Genomic DNA, 18,079 nt, shown 5'->3' with positions numbered 1-18,079 from the left:
GATTGATCATGTCACAAAACGTCACCTGATCTTGTGTTGATGATGATCCTGCTCTGAGTGGGAGATTGGAATGGATGACCTCCATAGGTCCCTTCCAGGCATTGCTCTGTGGTTCTCAGTGCTGAAGATCTATTACATGAGGCTGTGTAATTCCACCTTTTGGCATTAATTGCTTTCCTGGCTCTTTGCTTAGTGTGCATATCACTTGTGAGTACTAGATTTTGATACTTTCAACATACCATAGGTGGGGCTTTTTTATCAACATCATGCTGACCTTTTATTCTTCAGATTGCTTCTCTGTTTGTATGCCTACTACATGTAAAAATCTATGAAGGCAGCACAGATGCACAGACACCTAATTACAGCAACAGATTTCCTATTTCTTGCAGGACCTCTTAGCTCAGAATAACAAAAGTGGAAAGAAAATGCTGGTGGCTTCCAGCACGAAAAGATAAGAGTGGTACTTGTGGGCCACAGAGTGCCCAGAAACAGATATGTAAGTAGAGGGAGTGCCATGCATATGGAATCCATATTGCGCCTTCTGCCCCTGAGGCTGTGCTAGATCAACCAAAGCAGCATGTGCTTTCTGAAAACCAGCACCAAACTGCTTTGGTTGAGGCCTGGTTCAACCTCTACAAAGATGTTTAGGCAGTGTGTGTTTTCCAACCTTGAATCCTAATGCAGAGGCAAGAAGGAGTCTGAAGTGAGGTTGCCATGCTCTCCTCACCTGCACTTCTCTTCTATAGCTTTGTCCGTACATGTTTTAAACATGTTTTGGAGACTTCCATGAAGAAGCTTCTGTTCTTTGCCACTGATGAAGAAGTAAAAATATTTTCACAAGTTAGGGTTGCATAGTGTTTTACTCCTTGCTGCCTAGCAGTGCAGGTAGGGTTATGTCTGGTAGATAAAGACCTGCCATAGATTATTTTTATATTCCGTCACCATGTAGCATTTCTGGCTTCTCCATGTTCTTGGTTGTTACTAAGACACTGGCCTTTTTAGCAGAATGTATTTTGTTGCTTCTTTAGAAAAAGACTCAAAGGTAGCTTCCTCCATTTGCCAGATGAATGGAACGCTTTTCAATAAAGTGTGCCAACTGCCAATGTCCATAGATTGCTTACTGAAAGAGAAATCTGAATATATTTGAAAACCTGGCAGAAAGAATAAATAAGACCTCCTGTCTTGGTGTTCAGAGGACAAGTGACAAATTGGCAGGCTAACTTCAGTTTTGTTAGAGATTGCTCTGTGTGTTCGCTAATGTATACACCTGATTTAAATCTAACTAGTTTTCTCAACAGTCCAAGTACTGTGCAGTTGGTGTTCAGTTATTGATTGTATTTACCTTACAAGCTCTCTTGTGAATGCAGAGTCTATATCATGAACACTAGCATGTAAACTAAGTTTTCTGTGAAGTGTCATATCAGTCTGAAAGGTTAAAGGTTAGTTAAAATGTCATTAAATCCTCTTCTTTTTGCAGGAAAAAAATCTGAAGTAAAAGCATAATCAAACTCGTACTTCAGAACTTAATAATGAGTTAAAATATCATCAAGTGTCTCTGAGAACATATTAAAAATACTCACATTGCCCTTTTTGATTGACCTGCCACCTTAAAACTAATTTTAAAAAAAGAGTTGGATTTGGGACCATGTATTTTTTAAGATGTTGATAGATTGGCGCAAATATTTTGTCTCTAACAGCCTTGAGGTCATACAAAGCTGTTAAGAGACTGCCCATAGTGACTCTTGTTGGGTTTTGTTTAGAGGAAACAATTAGTAAACAGTTGGATAATTTTTCTCATGTGGTAAATGTGTGAGTTTTGATCCACTATAGGGATGTGAGGGTAGGTTTGGTCACAGTGAAGTTCAGATCTGTTCCTGAGGATGACCAGCACTGCTCTGTAGTTAATGTCAAACTTTGAAGGGCATTGCTATTTAGGCAAAGACAGATACGCAGAAATCATAGCGCAATGCAGAGGGAAATGGAGCGAGGTAGATAAAAAACTGTTTTAGATGAAGGGGAGGAAGAGATGAGGGTTGTGTGAATGGTGGTGCTAGCAGTGCCAGAAGTTCAGTGCTACTGCCTTGGCATCTTTTTTCCCTTCTTGTTTCTGATCCAAGCAAGATTTAGAAGGATGTGCCATGAAATGTTTTTTCTGTATAAACCAGAGAGCAGGAGAATGCTGGAAATGTGCAGTGTAGCTTGACAGGTGGTAGTGTACTGTGCTCTCCAGTGAAGTTGGAAGCAGGGATACAGAGCTTGGTAACTCGGACATCCTGGTGCTTGGGGTGGAAATCCAGGCACAGTAGCAGACACAGGAACTAGGCAGAAAATAGCATAGATTAACTTAGAACCTACTTAGGCTTTTTTATTATTAGGAGTCCATGACTTTTGACATCCTTGTATTCTCGTGTCACTTAGTATTTATGTACTCTTTCGTTAATAAAGCGTTTACCATGTGAAACAGAAACCCCACTGTATGATTCTTTAAGCCGCGGCCAGGGTCGGCGAGCTTTGCGCAGCGGGGATGTCCGTAACCCCGGGCACACCAGCACCGAGGGAAGATGCTAGGGAAAGCTGGGCGGTGTTCCCTGCTGCGGCTGGGCGGCGTGTAACCGAGCAGCCCGGTGTGGGGGCTCCTTCAAAAGGAGGAGCTTGAGCCCCAAATAGCTCCTTGGTGAGGCGAAAAAGACGGATGATGCGGAGGTACCGGGGGAAGGAGGGTGATGAAGAGGCATCGGGCTTTGAGGTCTCGGCTGGTCTCCTAGAACCAGGGCGAAACCGCGGCTGCGGGTGGCACTGGGCAGGGGGACGGCGCGGTCCCCGCAGGGGAGAGGCCGTGTTTCCGTGTCGCCCACGGGCGCGGGGACACGTGCGGAGGCGGCGGGATCGCCGTGCGGGCACGGAGAATGCGGGGTGGGGGGAGGTAACCCCGGGCGCTTTGTCTGTGCCTGCCCCGAGGAGGGGCCGCCGAACAGCTCGGGCTGCTTCCCCGGCGGGGGACGGCGGAGCCCCCCACACGCCCGGGGCGAGCGGCTCTTTGTGTGGGGGCGCGGGGCGGGGCGGGCGCCCCTTCCCTCCCTTCGCCGCCCGCCGCCGTCCCCGGGCGCAGCGCGGCGCCGGCCGGTTGCCATGGCGAGGGGCGGTCACGTGTGGCGGCGGCGGCGAGCCTGACGCGGGCGGGGCGGGGCTGAGGCGGGCGGAGCGGGCCGGGCGGGCGGCGGGCGAGTCGCGGCTGCCGCCACCTTCCGCACACCAGCAGCAGCAGCAGCGGCAGCAGCGCGGGGCTCTGCGGAGCGGCGGGAGCGCCAATGCCCGGACCGACCCAAGCCCTGTCCCCAAATGGCGAGAACAACAACGACATCATTCAGGATAACGGGACCATCATCCCCTTCAGGAAGCACACGGTGCGGGGGGAGCGCTCCTACAGGTACGGCGGAGGGGCTGCGGCGGCGCGGGGGGGCGGTTGCATAAGGAGGGCGGGCTGCAGCCCCCTCCTCTCGCCCCGGCCCCGCATTGTCCGGCTGGAGAGCGTTCGGTGCATAGGCGGGATGTCTGCGGGGGCTCGCCGCGCCCGGGCGGAAGAAAGGCGGTTAAAAATGATAATGAAGGAAAAAAAAAAAAAAAAAACAGGAGAGATAAGGAGGGGTAAAATAAAAAGGAAGGAAAGAACGCACTCCGCGCAGGCAGCCAGCTCCCCCTGGAAAAGAGCCGCAGCACCTCGCTGCGGATCTCGGAGGGAGGCGGCGCCGTGCGGGAGGCGGCGGCCGCGGATGGCGGGGCGCGGGCAGCCCCTGCCCGGCCCGGGGACCCGCACCGGCACCGGGCTCTGCCCCCCGCTCGCCGCTGTGGGGCTGACAGCCTTCCCCCGCTCACCGGGGCGGCGGTGACAGCCCTCCCGGTGCCCGCGCGGGGGAGGGCGGCTCCATCCCCGCCCCCCCGCTCCCCGCCAGCCCCCATTTTGTGTTTATTTATCGTTCCTCGTTTTGGGGGGACACACGTCTTTTGTCGCGGTTGTAGGCATTTTTTTGATGAATCGTTTGGCATGCGTTGCTGGCAGCGCTTTTGCATTGACATCTCTGACAATATGTTCCGGCAGATAAGCTCATTAAAATTGTTTGCATTGTTTGATAAGGGGTCGTGGCGCAGCCCGGAACGCAACCGGTTTGATGTGCTCCTTGTTGCCGACTCAAGGGGTGATAGTACAGCCGGTAGCTCCCCTTATGTCAATATACAGTTATTTTAAATGCTGCCTGGGTGACAGCAAGCAGTGCCTCTGCAGAGAACACGCCCCTTAAAGCTGATTTTCGAGCAGCAGGAAATGATGCTGCTCTCAAATATCTGACTAAAGTGGCGAGTCGTGTGCTCGATTAGATGAAAACAAACGTGGATGACATGGCTTGTTTGTCTGAAGAAAATCACAGTATTTTTCTTATGCTGAGGAGTAACAGAGCCGCTACTGGTATAGCTGACCATTAATAACCTTAATAATGAATCTCAATGTTGATCACAACGCTGATGGGTGATCTCGAAGTGTGTCGGAGATCCCAGTGTGTGGTTTGTTTGAACTGCCCAAAATTTAGTCCGTCTTACTCTGAATCTGCTGATGCTTTGTGCTGTGGAGCCCCAATGCACACATTTGGCACGAAGTAGCAAATTTGCTTTTGTATGGACCTATTTCTACTTTGTAGCAAGCGTGGGTAGAGCCCTTCTCAAATCTTCGCTCGCGAAGCCTAGCCATGATTTCTACTTGCAGAAAGCCTGGAGCTCTCACTTTCTATATGTAAATTTCAGCTGAGTAGTACAAGATTCCTTTCTAGAAGAAAGCTGTATTTCCATCGTGCACCTAAGCAGAAATATGAAATAGATTTGAAATACCATGCGTCTGTGTTTTGTTATTCTGACATGTCATAGGTGCTACTGATTGCTGTCTCGCTTCTTCAGAAGGGTTCTTTGGAAAACCTCTGTTAAGTGGGGGTCTCCATTTTTCTTTTGCAGTAGGTTTGTATATGTTTTTCTGCAGCCATCAACAAGTCAGTTTTCTTGTTCTTCTGCCTATCATATCAGACATTGAACTATGTGTAGAAAAAACATTTTGTAAGGCTGCTGTGTTAAGCACCTGATGACAGAAATAACTGTATCAGTTGCCCAGTTTTCCAGAAATTGTGAAGTTACTCTGCATCTGAATAGCCTTTAATCTAGAGTAGTACTCCTTAGTCTTCTAGGGATTTGGATCCATTTTTATTCCTCTCTAGTGCAATATAAAGGAATACAGAACTATTAATGCTAATGTTGCGTGTTATTTTTGGGCAGTAAGTAAGCAATCCAGTATATTTCAGAAATAAACCTTTAATGCACAAATAAAAATTTTCACTGGGGAATTCTGTTTAGGTTCTTTTTTTCCTTGTGGGAATTTACCCTGATCTGCACAGTCATGGCATCCATATCTGTTGATTTCTCACTTTCTCCAAGGGACAGAATGATACTTAACTTGCTCTCATTTCTAGCTTTAAGTACTTTAGGAAGTAAATGGCAAGCATAACAGAAGGGAAACATTAAAGAAAATATGTGAAACCTGCTGTGAAACTTCTCCCTGGTACTGAAAAAAATGGCTTTTAACTTCCATGGAAACCTTTACTAGTTAGGTGAGTTTGGTGCTTGTTCAGTTTGAGCTGCAGCAGGAGCTCAGTAAGTATAATAGATGAATACCATCAGTATAGTACCTACAACCACGCCGGACTGTCAGTGCCATTGCTGACTCCAAAGCAGCCTTATGGAGCAGCTTGTACGACCTCATCATATGACACATCGAGTTGTTATGCCTCTGACTGTTGGGCTGGCTTGTTCCATCTGCATCTAGGAATATGAAATAAATATGTCATTAAACACACCGTAGAGCTTGGCATCAGATCAGCAGTTAGTTGTACAAAGCTAGAAGTACATACTTTGCTTGTAAAACACTTGTGCATACTGCAGCTTTGCTCTTAAGTCAACCTGCATCTCCCATGTGTATAAAGGTTCAGTATTTGCTTTTCAGTCCTTCTCTCCTGTAATATCAGAAATGCTTTCTCATTTTACAGCTTCCAAAGTGTTCTGTTTCATAGATACTTCAAAACAAAAGTAGTCTTTATTGATCAGAAAATTTGTGTTTATCAGGTTGGATATTCTCAGACTTAGAAAAAAGCTTTGCTATTTCTAATACCAGGTCTTACCAAAGATTTGATATCCAGCTCCTGAAGCTGATTTAAAAACAGCTGCAGTTTATAACTTTTTAAAGACTAGAAGGCTGACATGGAAGGAGATGCCATAAGTTATCCACTGAGTTGAGGATGCAGCAGGGAATTGAACCTATACCTCGAGTCCTAACCATGTGCTCCGTATGCAAAGCCACAAATAGTTTTTCCAAGTCTTCCAAAGGACATATTATATTTTGCAGACTGGGACATACGGGCCTAAGGTGTTAAGTTTCTCATCCAGCTTTACTTAGATGGTAAATGGAAACCAGGCACTTAGGTATAAAATTTAGTCACAGGGTGATGTTACCTTTTAGAGTTAATAACTGTAATCAATCTGTATTGCTCTAGTAAAATGCTGTTTCATGTCCTCTAGATCAGGAGACTGAGTTTAAAATTTTTTTGGTACTGAGGTATCTTTTTGTTGGCCCGAAATAGATTTGGGGTAATTTCTGAGAATGGCATTACATTTAATTATAGTTTTGCTTCTGTGTTCAAAGAAGGCTGAAAAAATTTAATGAGAAACCAAATCAAAAGCTGTGTGGAGAATTATTTTTTTTTTTTTGAATAGGGTATGTTTGCAGTGCTTTTATTGCCAGAGTCTGGACATTTTGTGGGGTTGATCAGGTCATCATATTTTTAAAAGCTAACTGTACAAAAAGTTTGAATTCTTCCAGGTTTGAATGATACACCTAGTCTAAACCACCCTAGTTCTAAAGGGGAATACTGTTAACCCTCATTTGTAGGAGACTATGCTTAACTTCTGGTTTGTCTGTGTGTATTGCTAGAAAAAAGGTTTTCTGGTCCTTCATTTCCTGGCTATATTTAGTTTTATACCCAGAACTTGCACGAAGTGGGGGGAGGGGGGACCAACTTCCTGGTTATTTTTCTTGAAATCGCTAAGCTAAAAGGAAAGAGTTGGTGTTTTTTTGTACTTTTTATCTATGAGCATATACCTCTCTAAAGTTATGTTTTAAATATCTGGTTTTCCTAAGTGTTGTCTTCCTTCTAGAAATCGTTGTGTAAGCTGCCAATGAGCGTTGGAGCTCTGCATAATAATGAAAGCAGGACAGAAGTGGCGATTTCCTCACCCACTGCTGAAATAAACTGTGGGGTGTTACAGGGCGTATCTGGCTGCCTTTTACAGCAGTATGAGCTGATAACTTCCATGCTGAAAGTGGAGATTTACGTTATAGCAAAATCTGTTTTGGTCTTTGCTTTCCCAACTCCTAGTGAATTGCCGGATGCAGGCTGGCCCTGGGCGGCAGAGAGCATCCTTCCCTCCGCAGGACCTGCCCTTGTCTCTGGTGGCTCTGTGCCTTCCACACGTGTGTGGCTTTACTCAGGGTTCAAAGGGAGACCTGCAGCTTTGCCTTACTGTGGACAGAAGGAGTTTCTTACTCTAAAATTAGGTTCCACTGAATATGGTGAGCAGGTATTTCCACTGAAGTAAAAAAGACTATTTGTGTTGATAAAAATTAATAAAATAATGCACAGACTTGCTGAGAACTGGGAAGACAGTACAGTAAAAGCAAGGAACTGTCTTCTTGCTTCATAGTACAGATAGGTGTAGCTTCTGAAACTGTAAATGCTGGTCAAAGTGAATGCTACTAAATATATTAGTAACTGAATTATTATTTTCAGAGGCATTCGCTCTTGACCTAACAGCTGTATTACAGATTATGAGAATTTTGCACTAGATTTCACTGAAAGGAGAAAGTCTATAACAAACGTTAAAAAAACCCCCAGCAACAAACCAGCATAAATCACACCCCATAAATTTGGCTTGAGCTTTTCTAAAAGTAGTATTTTTGTGATAACTCCCTTGTCTGTCAAGCACCTGGATTGCGACAAGATAGTTACTAGTTATTGGGTGGAAGACCATCCTGATGACTTAGAGCCAACAGCTATTAGACAGCATTAAAAGGGACCATGCAGAAATCTTTCCTTGGTTCCAGTGAGCTTAGGTACCCTCTATTTTCTCTTCTTTCACTTTTCATAAAGCTGTCTTCCTATCGCTGCTGCTGCTGCTCTTCTTTAATCTTGTTTTCTGATTAGGGAGTACTCTGCCTAGAGAGAGCTCTTTTCATGAGTATCTTCTGCTGGGTCCAGCTCTCAAAAGGTGCAGGGTGAAACTGTCTGAAGATAACTGGGAGTCCCGTGCTAGTGCATATAAATGTCTCTGAGGGTTATGAGGATGACTCTGCTCAATACTGCATCAGTAGTTTGAAACCTAGATAATCCCTGCCTACATTATTGGGCTACCTCTCTTGACGTGGATTTGATCTTCCTTGAAGGAAATATCTTCACAGTGTTTTGTATGTTGGGGGCATTTACTTAAATCAGGGGCTAAGAGGGAGATAACTTTATGAGATGTCGGAAGGGGGGAAGTAAACAACACTCCACAGACAGCCCAGTTTGTGTAAGGAAATGGAGGTGACTTTCAGACAGCACTGTCTTCTCAGATGCACCCAAGCACTCTCACCAAAAAGGTCTGAGAACACCTAATTTGCACCCAGCCTCCATGGGTTTCGGAAACATCCTGTAGGTGGGAGGCTGCATTCTGGTTTTTGGTGTGTGATGTGGTTTTTTTAAACTACCTTGTTGAGCTGCATAGCAACAGCAATGTGTTTCTGGCATCTTAACAAAAAAAGGAGCAAGTTTCAGATATGTGAGAACTGAACCTGATGCTGTCACTTTTAGGAACAGACATTTTGGCTTCTGCCTAGTGTCTTCAATCTAGTGTTCCTGGAAAACAGGCACCGAAAAATAAGCTGTATTGTGAAAGAAAGGTGATTTGGAAGTGGGGCAAGAGATCCTAATTAAAGGTGTTTATTTGGCTTGTTCAAGGGAGATGCAGCAGCCTCATGACAATCAGGCCGGACCACAGGAATGTTCTTCCAAAGGGCATACCTGGACTAACCTTGAGATATAAAACTTGTTTTGGGAGACAGTAAGAGAAAAAAAAAAGTGTGGTAGGTCTGCTTTTCAAGCCTTGGCACTTGAATGAGTGACTCTTCAAAAATATCTTCAGAGGTTTTGCGTTTTGGTGGGGAGGTTAGTTTAATTTGACAGTCTCTTCTCCTTCCTCATGCCCAAAGCTAAGTATAGCAAAGGCTTGGTAAGGAAGAAGATAAATCGTGTGCCAGCTTTTCATTTTGGAGATGAAACTTTCAGCCTTTGTTTGATAATTGAAAACGAGTGGTCTCACCACATCTGTTCTCAATCATGCAAACCACTGAGTGGGATGGCACGAAGGCTGTAGTGCGGAATAAGCGTGGTGGTGGCGGCAGCGGCAGCAAGACTCATGCTACACCAGGACAGTGTTGGATACTTGCATCCTTGCATCCTCCTCACTCCCTGAATCCTGGCCTCCAGCTAACAGCACTGATTACTCGCTTCCAACATCAGTGCTAGGGAACGTAAATGGAAAACATCCGTGTTTCTTCTGCGGATGGTGTTAGCTGTGACTGCGTAGCTGTTTGGATCTTGCTCAGATTCTGCTGCCTGACTCACCGATTAAGCATTTTCTTCGTATTGTTTCATTATAATTAGGTGGGAGGGGAAGTGGAATATCCACTATAAAAGTTTACTAAACATACATTTAACTCTTGGGGTTTTAAAAGCCTTGTCTGGTTTTTTTTTTTTTAAACACAATTTTACTGTCTTCATGCTATCAAATTCATTCAAAATGAAAATATTTCCTATGATATTTTGACAGAAATTTATCTCGTTTTCTAGTGGTATGCTAAGTTATTAAATATTTTGTAGACAGAGCTCTGTTTACTGAAAGCACAGCCATTAGATATCTTAGTTTAACCACTCTGAAGTAGTTTCCCATAGAGCCTCATGCTTGGTGAAGGGTGCTTTTGTGTTAAATCTATTTTTTTGCTATGCTATCCAAACAGGAAGTGTAAACATTCATCAGTGAGTTGAGACTTAAGGATGTAACTTCCTTAGGAAATCCTACAACTGTGCCAAATCATTCTGCCTGGAGAGAAATATGCCATGCAGGTTGTGCTGTTGATCTTGTTGCCTTGCGTATGACCACCTTGCATTGTATTGTTTCAGAAGTTTTAATTTTCAATATTATGTTGCTTGGCTAATTTGGAGCCCAGAGAACTAGTTAGAGAGATCTGTGGACTTCAGTTTTACCTTCTAAGAGCAACTCAAGTAAGTTAGTACCACACAGATTTCCTGCCCAAGCAGCTGTAATTATTCAGAGATGCACATGAATGCAAATTCTTGCCTATCACTCTGGAATGCGGTGTTGATGCTTGGAAGGGCTTGCTGGCAGTATGCATTAAACAATTTTGGGGGAATGAAAATTCATTTTAGGCAAATTTTACATGGTTGTTATGCCTCACTTCTTAAGGTTAATCTCTGTGGAGCTAGTCCAGTAATATCATGAATAGGAAGCACTAAAATATTTGCAGTAGAATACTCATTTGTTTTACTTATGGATTCAGTGTTACACAAATCATAGCTTGTTAAAATAACTATAGAATCTATGAGTAATTGTTTGTATGGGAGTGGAATACATAACACAGTGATATGAAAGTCCTGAGGGAGCTTGTGTGTACAGAAAGACCATGGTGTGTAGGAGTGCTGAGAACATGGAGGCAGTGGCAATTGGTTGAATAGAAGTGATACATTTTTCCAAAAGGACAGAATTCACTTGTAGTTAGCCGTTTTGTTGGAAAACTTGTTATGCAGAATAGTGTTAGTTATATTTTATTGAATTATTGTTTGGGGTCCATATCACTCCTTGCCCATATTAATGTTTCAAAGTTACACATGATGTAGATTCTGAGTCAGGGTCTGAAAACACTGTTTTCAGTAAACACATTCAAGTTGTACCAGTTGTCAGATTCAAGGAGGCATAAGGAATATTTTTTTTTTTTCATTTTATTTATCTCCTGTGAAGACAGGCTGAGAGAGCTGGGGATATTCAGCCTAGAGAAGAGAAGTCTCCAGGGAGCCCTTAGAGAAGCCTTCCAATACCTAAAGGGGGCTGACAAGAAAGCTGGAGAGGGACTTTTTACAAGGACATGTAAGTGACATGGTAAAGGGCAATTGCTTCAAACTGAGAGTAGGTTTAGATCAGACATTAGGAAGAAATTCTTTACTGTGGGGGTGGTGAGGCACTGGAACAGGTTGCCCAGAGAAGTTGTGGATGCCCTATCCCTGGAAGTGTTCACAGCAAGGTTGGATGCGGCTTTGAGCAACCTGATCTAGTGGAAGGTGTCACTGCCCACGGGAGGGGGTTTGTAACTAGATGATCCTTAAGGACCCTTCCAACCCAAACCGTGCTATTATTCTATATATTTCTGCCTGTAGAAGTTTGGCTCTTTAATGTGCATTTTTAATCTGTGGTCCACAAGTGTGAAATGAGTTCCACAGCAGCAGGGGTGCTCTAGAACTGCCTTGTCTCTCAAGCAGCTCTATTTTTAATATGGTGAGGTGCTTTTTTCCACTACCACGTTAAGCACCCCCCCCCCATGCCCCTCCCCTTCACCCCCTGCAGTTGTTCCTGAAGTGCTGTACGGTATGGATGCGGTGGTGCTGGTGAAAAAGATGAACATGAGTCAGCAGTGTGCTCTTACAGGGAAGAAGGCCAAGCCCATGCTGGTCTGCATTGGCAGGCATGTAGCCAACAGCTCCGGGGAAGTGGTTCTTCCCCTCTGGTGCTTCTGAGACCACATCTCACATACCGTGTCTGAATTTGGCTTTTCCAGTCTGAGAAAGACAGTGACATACCGAAGTGAGTGTGATGGAGGGATACCAGGATGATCGGGGGCTGGAGTGTGTGAACTGTGTTTATTCAGCCTGGAGAAGAGACAGCTCAGGAGAGGGGAAGAGCTCGCTGCAGTCTTTAGGTGTCTAATGGGAGGCTGGGTTTAAAGGAGATGGAGCCAAGTTCTGCTCTGAGATGCATGGGCAGAGGGTGAGAGACGATGGCAGTCAGCAGCTGCAGCAGTAGAAATTACGGTCAAACACCGGAAAACATTACCCAGAGGAGCTGTGGAATATCTGTCTTTGGAGGGATCTCGAAACTCAGATAGATGGGGTCATTGCCAGCCCTCTCTTGCTGGCTCTGCAGTGAATGGGAGGTTGGAGCAGATCTGTCTGGAGCTCCCTGCTTACTTGAGTCACTTTATGATCCCATTCTGTAACTCTTAATAGGCATAAACAGCTCTTTACTTAAAAAAAAGTAATGAAATCACATGCTTTAGAAGTGAAAGGAATATCATCTGACAGCAAATTTCACAAAGGTGAAATCATCCTTGTCATCAAAGGTTTCAAATGGAAAAGAAAAATTTGTGTATTCAGTTTCAGTTTGACATCATTGATTTCAACTGTTTTCTAGCTTACTTCCTGCAAAAGCTATACTGCTGCTGCAGAAGTGTATTAATTACTTCATATTGCATTCTCTAAATCACTGGGAGCAACTTCTGCAGTTTAGTACCCAGAGATGACCAAAAGTTTGTAGAGACACAGCAGGGCAAAGGGATAGTTTTGCTATGTCATAAAATTAATTATGTACATTGCAAGTAAAGATTATGTTTTGAAGTTAATATCTGATAAACTGCTCCCTCTACTTTTAAGGAATTGTGTCTTTTTTTCATGCAGAATTTATTGATAAATTTAATCTGCAAAAAATGTTTTAACTGTGAGCACAGTTCTTAAACTGTGTCAGATGTCTGCTTAGTTTGACGTGCTTTTACAGGGAGTGGTGCAAAACTGTCTTGTTGCATGGCCTGCAGCAACACTGAGAGGATTGAAGAAACTAAATACTCACATTGCAGCACAGATTACCTTCTTAACTACATTTATATGTAGTTGAAGGCAATTCAAGCAATAAACTTTTTTCTCCCTTTGTTTATTGTAGGAGTTGAACTTGGTAATGTCACTGTTTGCCAGCTGGAAGCAATACACTTTAGGAATTGACCTCAAGATATTCCATGAAAGGAGGCCAAATCCTATTAAACAGTACATCTATGCTTCTCTTAGCTTAAGGTTAAAGGCTTTACTGGGGCTTGTAGATAAAGATTGTTGTAACTAATTCTGTTTTTACAATCACAATCAAAGCAGTAGGCACCACCTAAGGAAGGTTACTTCAAAAACGGAGGACTGGGGATTTCCCCCTTTAGGTAGGCAGAAGATGTTAAAAGTTAAAATCTAATAGAAACTGCCGACTTCACAGACCTTCAAAGACCAACGTGGTTGAAAAAAAAAGTTTTGGGGAAGCTTTACTTGATGCTGGTAGCCTCAGCAATTGTGTTGGTAGTGCAACAATGGTAAAATCAGTCTGTGGTTACTGGCACACAGCAAGAAGAATACGTTACATAAATCACAGATGGTTGAACTAGCATGTTCCTAAAGGGCAATTTACTTCTTGAAGGATTAGTGAATTCTAGTTTTAGTTGCTCCAAAATTAATTTAACAGTTAAGCAATTGCACTTAGAAGTTCAGCCCTGTTCTAGATAGTACTTGGTAGGATTAATTCTTAAGTGCAAGTCATTTACTGGTAATATGTTGAGCACCACAGTAATTTGAGTGCTTCCTTGTCTATTATAATATGAACTCATGAGAACAAGGGAGGAGGTCAAGTTACTTTGCTATCCAAACCCAAAATTAAGTGTTGTGGCTGGTAGTTTTAACACTTGAAATCTGTATAATATTTATAATGGTTTGTATAAGCCAAAGACAGGGGTATTTATTTGAGCCTATGTCGTCAATATTGGAGATGTTAGAACTCCAAGATTTAGTGTTATCATCAATATTATTTTTGGTCTAGCTTTCACCAGTAGTTGAGGGAGAAGCGGAAGAGAGGTTGAATGCAGAGCCTAGTAAAAAGCTATATAGTGTTGGTGCAGTGGTCTGCAGAGGCAGTGCTGGCAGGGGAATTACAGCTGGTTCAGGTCCCAGATGTCGCCTGGAGCTTATTCCTAGAAACCTGCCCACTGAATTTGCTGCATACCCAGCAGAAAGCCTGGTGCTTGTCCTTTCCACCTCAAATGTCAGCAGAGCTGCAGCAGTGGAAATCCTGGGCAATCATGCTCGAGCTTAATCACATAAATACACAGCTGTGTTTTAGAGTGATGTGCCAGTGAAAGCAGCCAGCATGGTTGTGTGTTGCTTCATGTGTCGTCACATGCTTGTTTACAACTTCGGGGTAAAGGTGGCTTAAAATAAATGTTGTCTTGTACCCCTGACCAGTGTCATCATCTTCCTGCCATTCGAGGACTGAGCAGGGCTGGCTGGCTGGCTGGTGTCTCAGCAGCTCTATCCTGCAGGCTGTGCTCTGGAATCCTTGCCCATAAGTCCTGGGATGGTTGCATGAGTGGTTGTTGTCCTGTTTCTTGTTCCTTACTTGGTGTCACTCCAGGCGCCTTCAAAGTGAAGGTGGCCTTAGAAGGCCCCTTTGAAAGGGCCTTGTTCCATGTGGTAACAGGGAGTTGGACTCAACGATCCTCAGTGGGTCTCTTACAACTCGTGGTATTCTGTGATTCTAACATACATGTTTATTAAGGTTAGAATAAATGTTGCAATGCATAAATCTGTGTGTATCTACATTTGTTTTTAACATAGAAGAGATAAAAGTTGATGCATGACAAAGTCCTTGTTCTCTGTATCACATTGCATCATTTGTGAGTAGAAAAGGTATATTGCAGTCCCTCCTTTGGTAGTGCAAGAGGTTTCCCATGAGAATGCTCTCCTTGTCATCTTCACCTGCCTTGGAGAGCCAAGGTTTATTAAGTGTACTGCAGTCTCATGTTAGGAAATGGCAGTTATATGTTAGGAGAAAGGCAGTGCATTTCCTCTTGATGAATCCTCCTGTTTTCCCTTCTTCAGAGACTTCTGAAACCCATGGATGCTCAGTGCCCGTTTCCTGCTGAGTCACTGCCTCTCTTGCCTTGCTCTGTGCAGGGTTCTGAGGCACTTGGAGGCTGCTCAGACCCCCTGTCAGGAGGGCTGTATAGTATTACAAAATCTCGTTTGGCATTACGTTATTCTTGGAGTAAATCAGTGTGTTACTTTAGCCTTTCACCTCCGATTGTATACATGCCAGAGAGGAGGAGGGCGGCAGCAAAACCCCGGATAGGTCAAAACTAAATTCATTTGGTGACTTCATCTGTCTCTAGTTGGATCTCGTCCCTGCTGAAACTCCCAAGCCTGCCTACAGCGTTTTCTGGACTTAAAAGGCGGAAATGGCAGGAGTCGGGAGCAGCGCTGCAGCACGGCTGCTGTCCCGGTGGGTTCTGCCTCTGCCGCAGTGTCTCAGTGCCCAGCGATCTGTGTGACCAGCAGTGTTGTTTTTTCTTAATCAGGATTTATGATTGTTCTTATCGCATCCTAATCACAGACAGATGTTTGCTTGATGTAGATGTAGGTGGCTGCTTAGATCCATGGCTGTGTCCACAGTGTTTTGCCTGGGAGTTCATGGGCTGTGCTCGTGCAGGGTAGTGTGTTTGGAAACAAGCTCTCCTCTGCTGCCGTCTTCATTTTCCAGTAAATCCGGAAATGCTATAGCACTTGGGGATCTCCTGTCTGAAAGTACAACTACTCACCCATCATTTAGTGAGAGCAAAATATAGGAGGTTCCCTGTTATTTGGAGAAGTTGGACTAGGAACTGAGGTTTGCTAATATGTGCTGCCTCTCAAAGCATCCTTCCTTCAGTATTCAGCACTGATGCTATCTTGCTTTATGGCATGTTTTTTAACCTCTTAGAAATCCTCTAGCGATGTCTGCATGTATGCTTAGTAATCTGTTATTTTCCATAAGAGGAAAAAAAATGAATGAAAAGAGAATTAAAGTGCCCATGTGCATCTTGGTGAATTGACACTTTGTTTAACAGAAGATTAAATGTTGGTTTATTCAGCAGCTTTTTCAAGGTTTTCTAGTTACAAAATGGTCATAGACCTCTTCTGTTTTCTAAAATGTAGGTGTTTCTCATTGACTGGAGTTTATTGACAATTATTTTTTCTCTGAATCAACCTTTTTTTTTTTTTCTTCTTTCACAATCAACTTGTCTGTTGTGAAAGGTAGAGTAGTTGCCACTGTCTATTGTGAAAATTTTACAGGTTGAATGTCTTCCTTCAGGGCATCAAAGCAGCAATTCAAGCTTAAGATCTTAGAGTTGAAAGCCTTGGCAGGGGGAGGGTAGTAACTGTAAGTGAAAGCAGTGAAGATTTTCAGCATTGCAGCCTTGCCACGCTTATGTTCCTCTCACTCAGCCTACTTCAAAGGTTTTTTGTCGTTCTTCGTTAATAAAATGCCTTCTTAATTTGTAGTAACATTCTTTTTTACTGAAATTTGTGTGTCCTTATCCCATGTTAGCTAGTGCCTGTCTGTTCAGCGCAGAGCATTACTATTGCTTTGTTCAACTACTCTAAGGTGTATAGTTTGAGGGTGCTGTGTTTCATTTTTTGTGCACCGCTGTGTTTCTTTTCTGACCGGAGTTACTACACCTATGTGGAAATGGTGGTGGCCAAAGACTCTGAATTGCTTCCATTTTGTGTGAGCTGTTAATGTCTGCCTTTCTTGAACCTGTATTCTTTGTCAAGGATGTATTTTGTTTAGTTAAGGTTTGTTTACATGTAGAAATTGATAAGGAACCTTTTGGAGCATGCAAATACTTTGAGACACAATTAAGATATTGTGTAGTTAAGTGTTAATATTGCACTGTACTTTTGGAGGCAAAGGTGAACCCTGACAAAAAAGGAAGTGTGCTGCTGTAGAGACATGACATGTATTACACTGCTCTACAGTTTCGGTGGCAGTAGGACTGAGAAAGTAGTTGGAGAAATAAAGTCTTACCTATGCTATGCAAATATGACTGGCAGATTCAGGTGAATGTGGCTTGTCCTCCTCAGGTGCCCTAAAGTCTTTCCAGCACTAAAATAATTGTCTTGGAATTTTTAACTGTTATTTTAATTTTTGTGAAATATGCCAATGTCATAACTAGTTAGTGAATAAACTTCAAGCTATTTCTAAAAGCTGTGCAGTGGACAGTGTAATGCATTGCTGGTTATTAGGCCATCTCAGAGGTTTCAGCTCAAGTTGTGTATATTGTTTGAATACTTTTCACTGTATTTTGTAGTTTTGGGGGAACAGAAGAAGAACCAGTATTTTTCTGCCTCTCAGATAATAAGGATTTTTTGGGGGATAAAGTTTTCCAAAGCATTATGTAGCACAAACCAGAATTACCACCATACTTTATGAGAATGATCTAAACCAGTCCTTGAGACCCATCATAGACGTTTATTTAGGTCAGAATATCCCAGCACTGGCAGGCAGCCTCTAATTTAAAGGAACAAAAATTAAAAATGCCCTAATCCAATCAAAGTAAATCTCTATTACTCTACTCTCACTTGCTTTTAAACAGGGAACTGCAATGAGAACAATAGAAAATATGCTGTTGGCTGTGTTAAATGGTAATCCTGCAAAATTCAAGCAATCAAAATGTACATGGATTGCCTCAATCTCATCTAGACTCCGTAGCATGCTTCACAAATCATTTTAGGTCAAGTCAGATCCACGTGGTAAATGTAAAATGGCATTCAGAATTGAGTGGAATATACAGATAATAAAAATATTCTTAACATTTCAAGGCTATTTAGTAACATGGGAACAATGCATAAGAGATTTGACATTCAGCATCTTAAAGGTGTGGTTTTCTCCCAGTATTACAACCACAGGATTCTTTTCTCCTTTTCTTCTTATTTTTTTTTTCTTTTCTTTCCCGTGGCAGTGTCACAATTGTGATTAATCTTGTATCCAGTTCAGTTTCTGACTAGATAGATCCTTTTGTTTCTTGCTACAAATATCACCTCAGTTGCAG

The 18,079-nt window shown here is 43.2% G+C and overlaps 1 protein-coding gene across 3 annotated transcripts in view; it reads left to right on the top strand.

The window, feature by feature from the left end:
• Positions 1 to 18,079, top strand: part of MAPRE2 (microtubule associated protein RP/EB family member 2) — a 99,899-nt gene that overhangs the window by 38,669 nt on the left and 43,151 nt on the right. The window contains exon 1 of one of the 3 annotated variants that reach the window (XM_050308338.1): positions 3,216 to 3,427. The exons of 1 other annotated variant lie outside the window; for it this stretch is intronic. In XM_050308338.1, the coding sequence (XP_050164295.1) occupies positions 3,309 to 3,427 (119 nt within the window). In that variant the 5' untranslated portion in view covers positions 3,216 to 3,308. Of the gene's footprint in view, positions 1 to 3,215; positions 3,428 to 18,079 lie in introns of those variants that run through there. One more of the 3 variants, XM_050308359.1, reaches the window with a different exon arrangement.

The sequence above is a fragment of the Myiozetetes cayanensis genome, unplaced genomic scaffold, assembly GCF_022539395.1.
Source record: "Myiozetetes cayanensis isolate MyiCay16 unplaced genomic scaffold, myiCay2020 scf1, whole genome shotgun sequence".
Lineage (NCBI taxonomy): Eukaryota > Metazoa > Chordata > Aves > Passeriformes > Tyrannidae > Myiozetetes > Myiozetetes cayanensis.
This window is presented reverse-complemented; position numbering and strand designations above follow the sequence as displayed.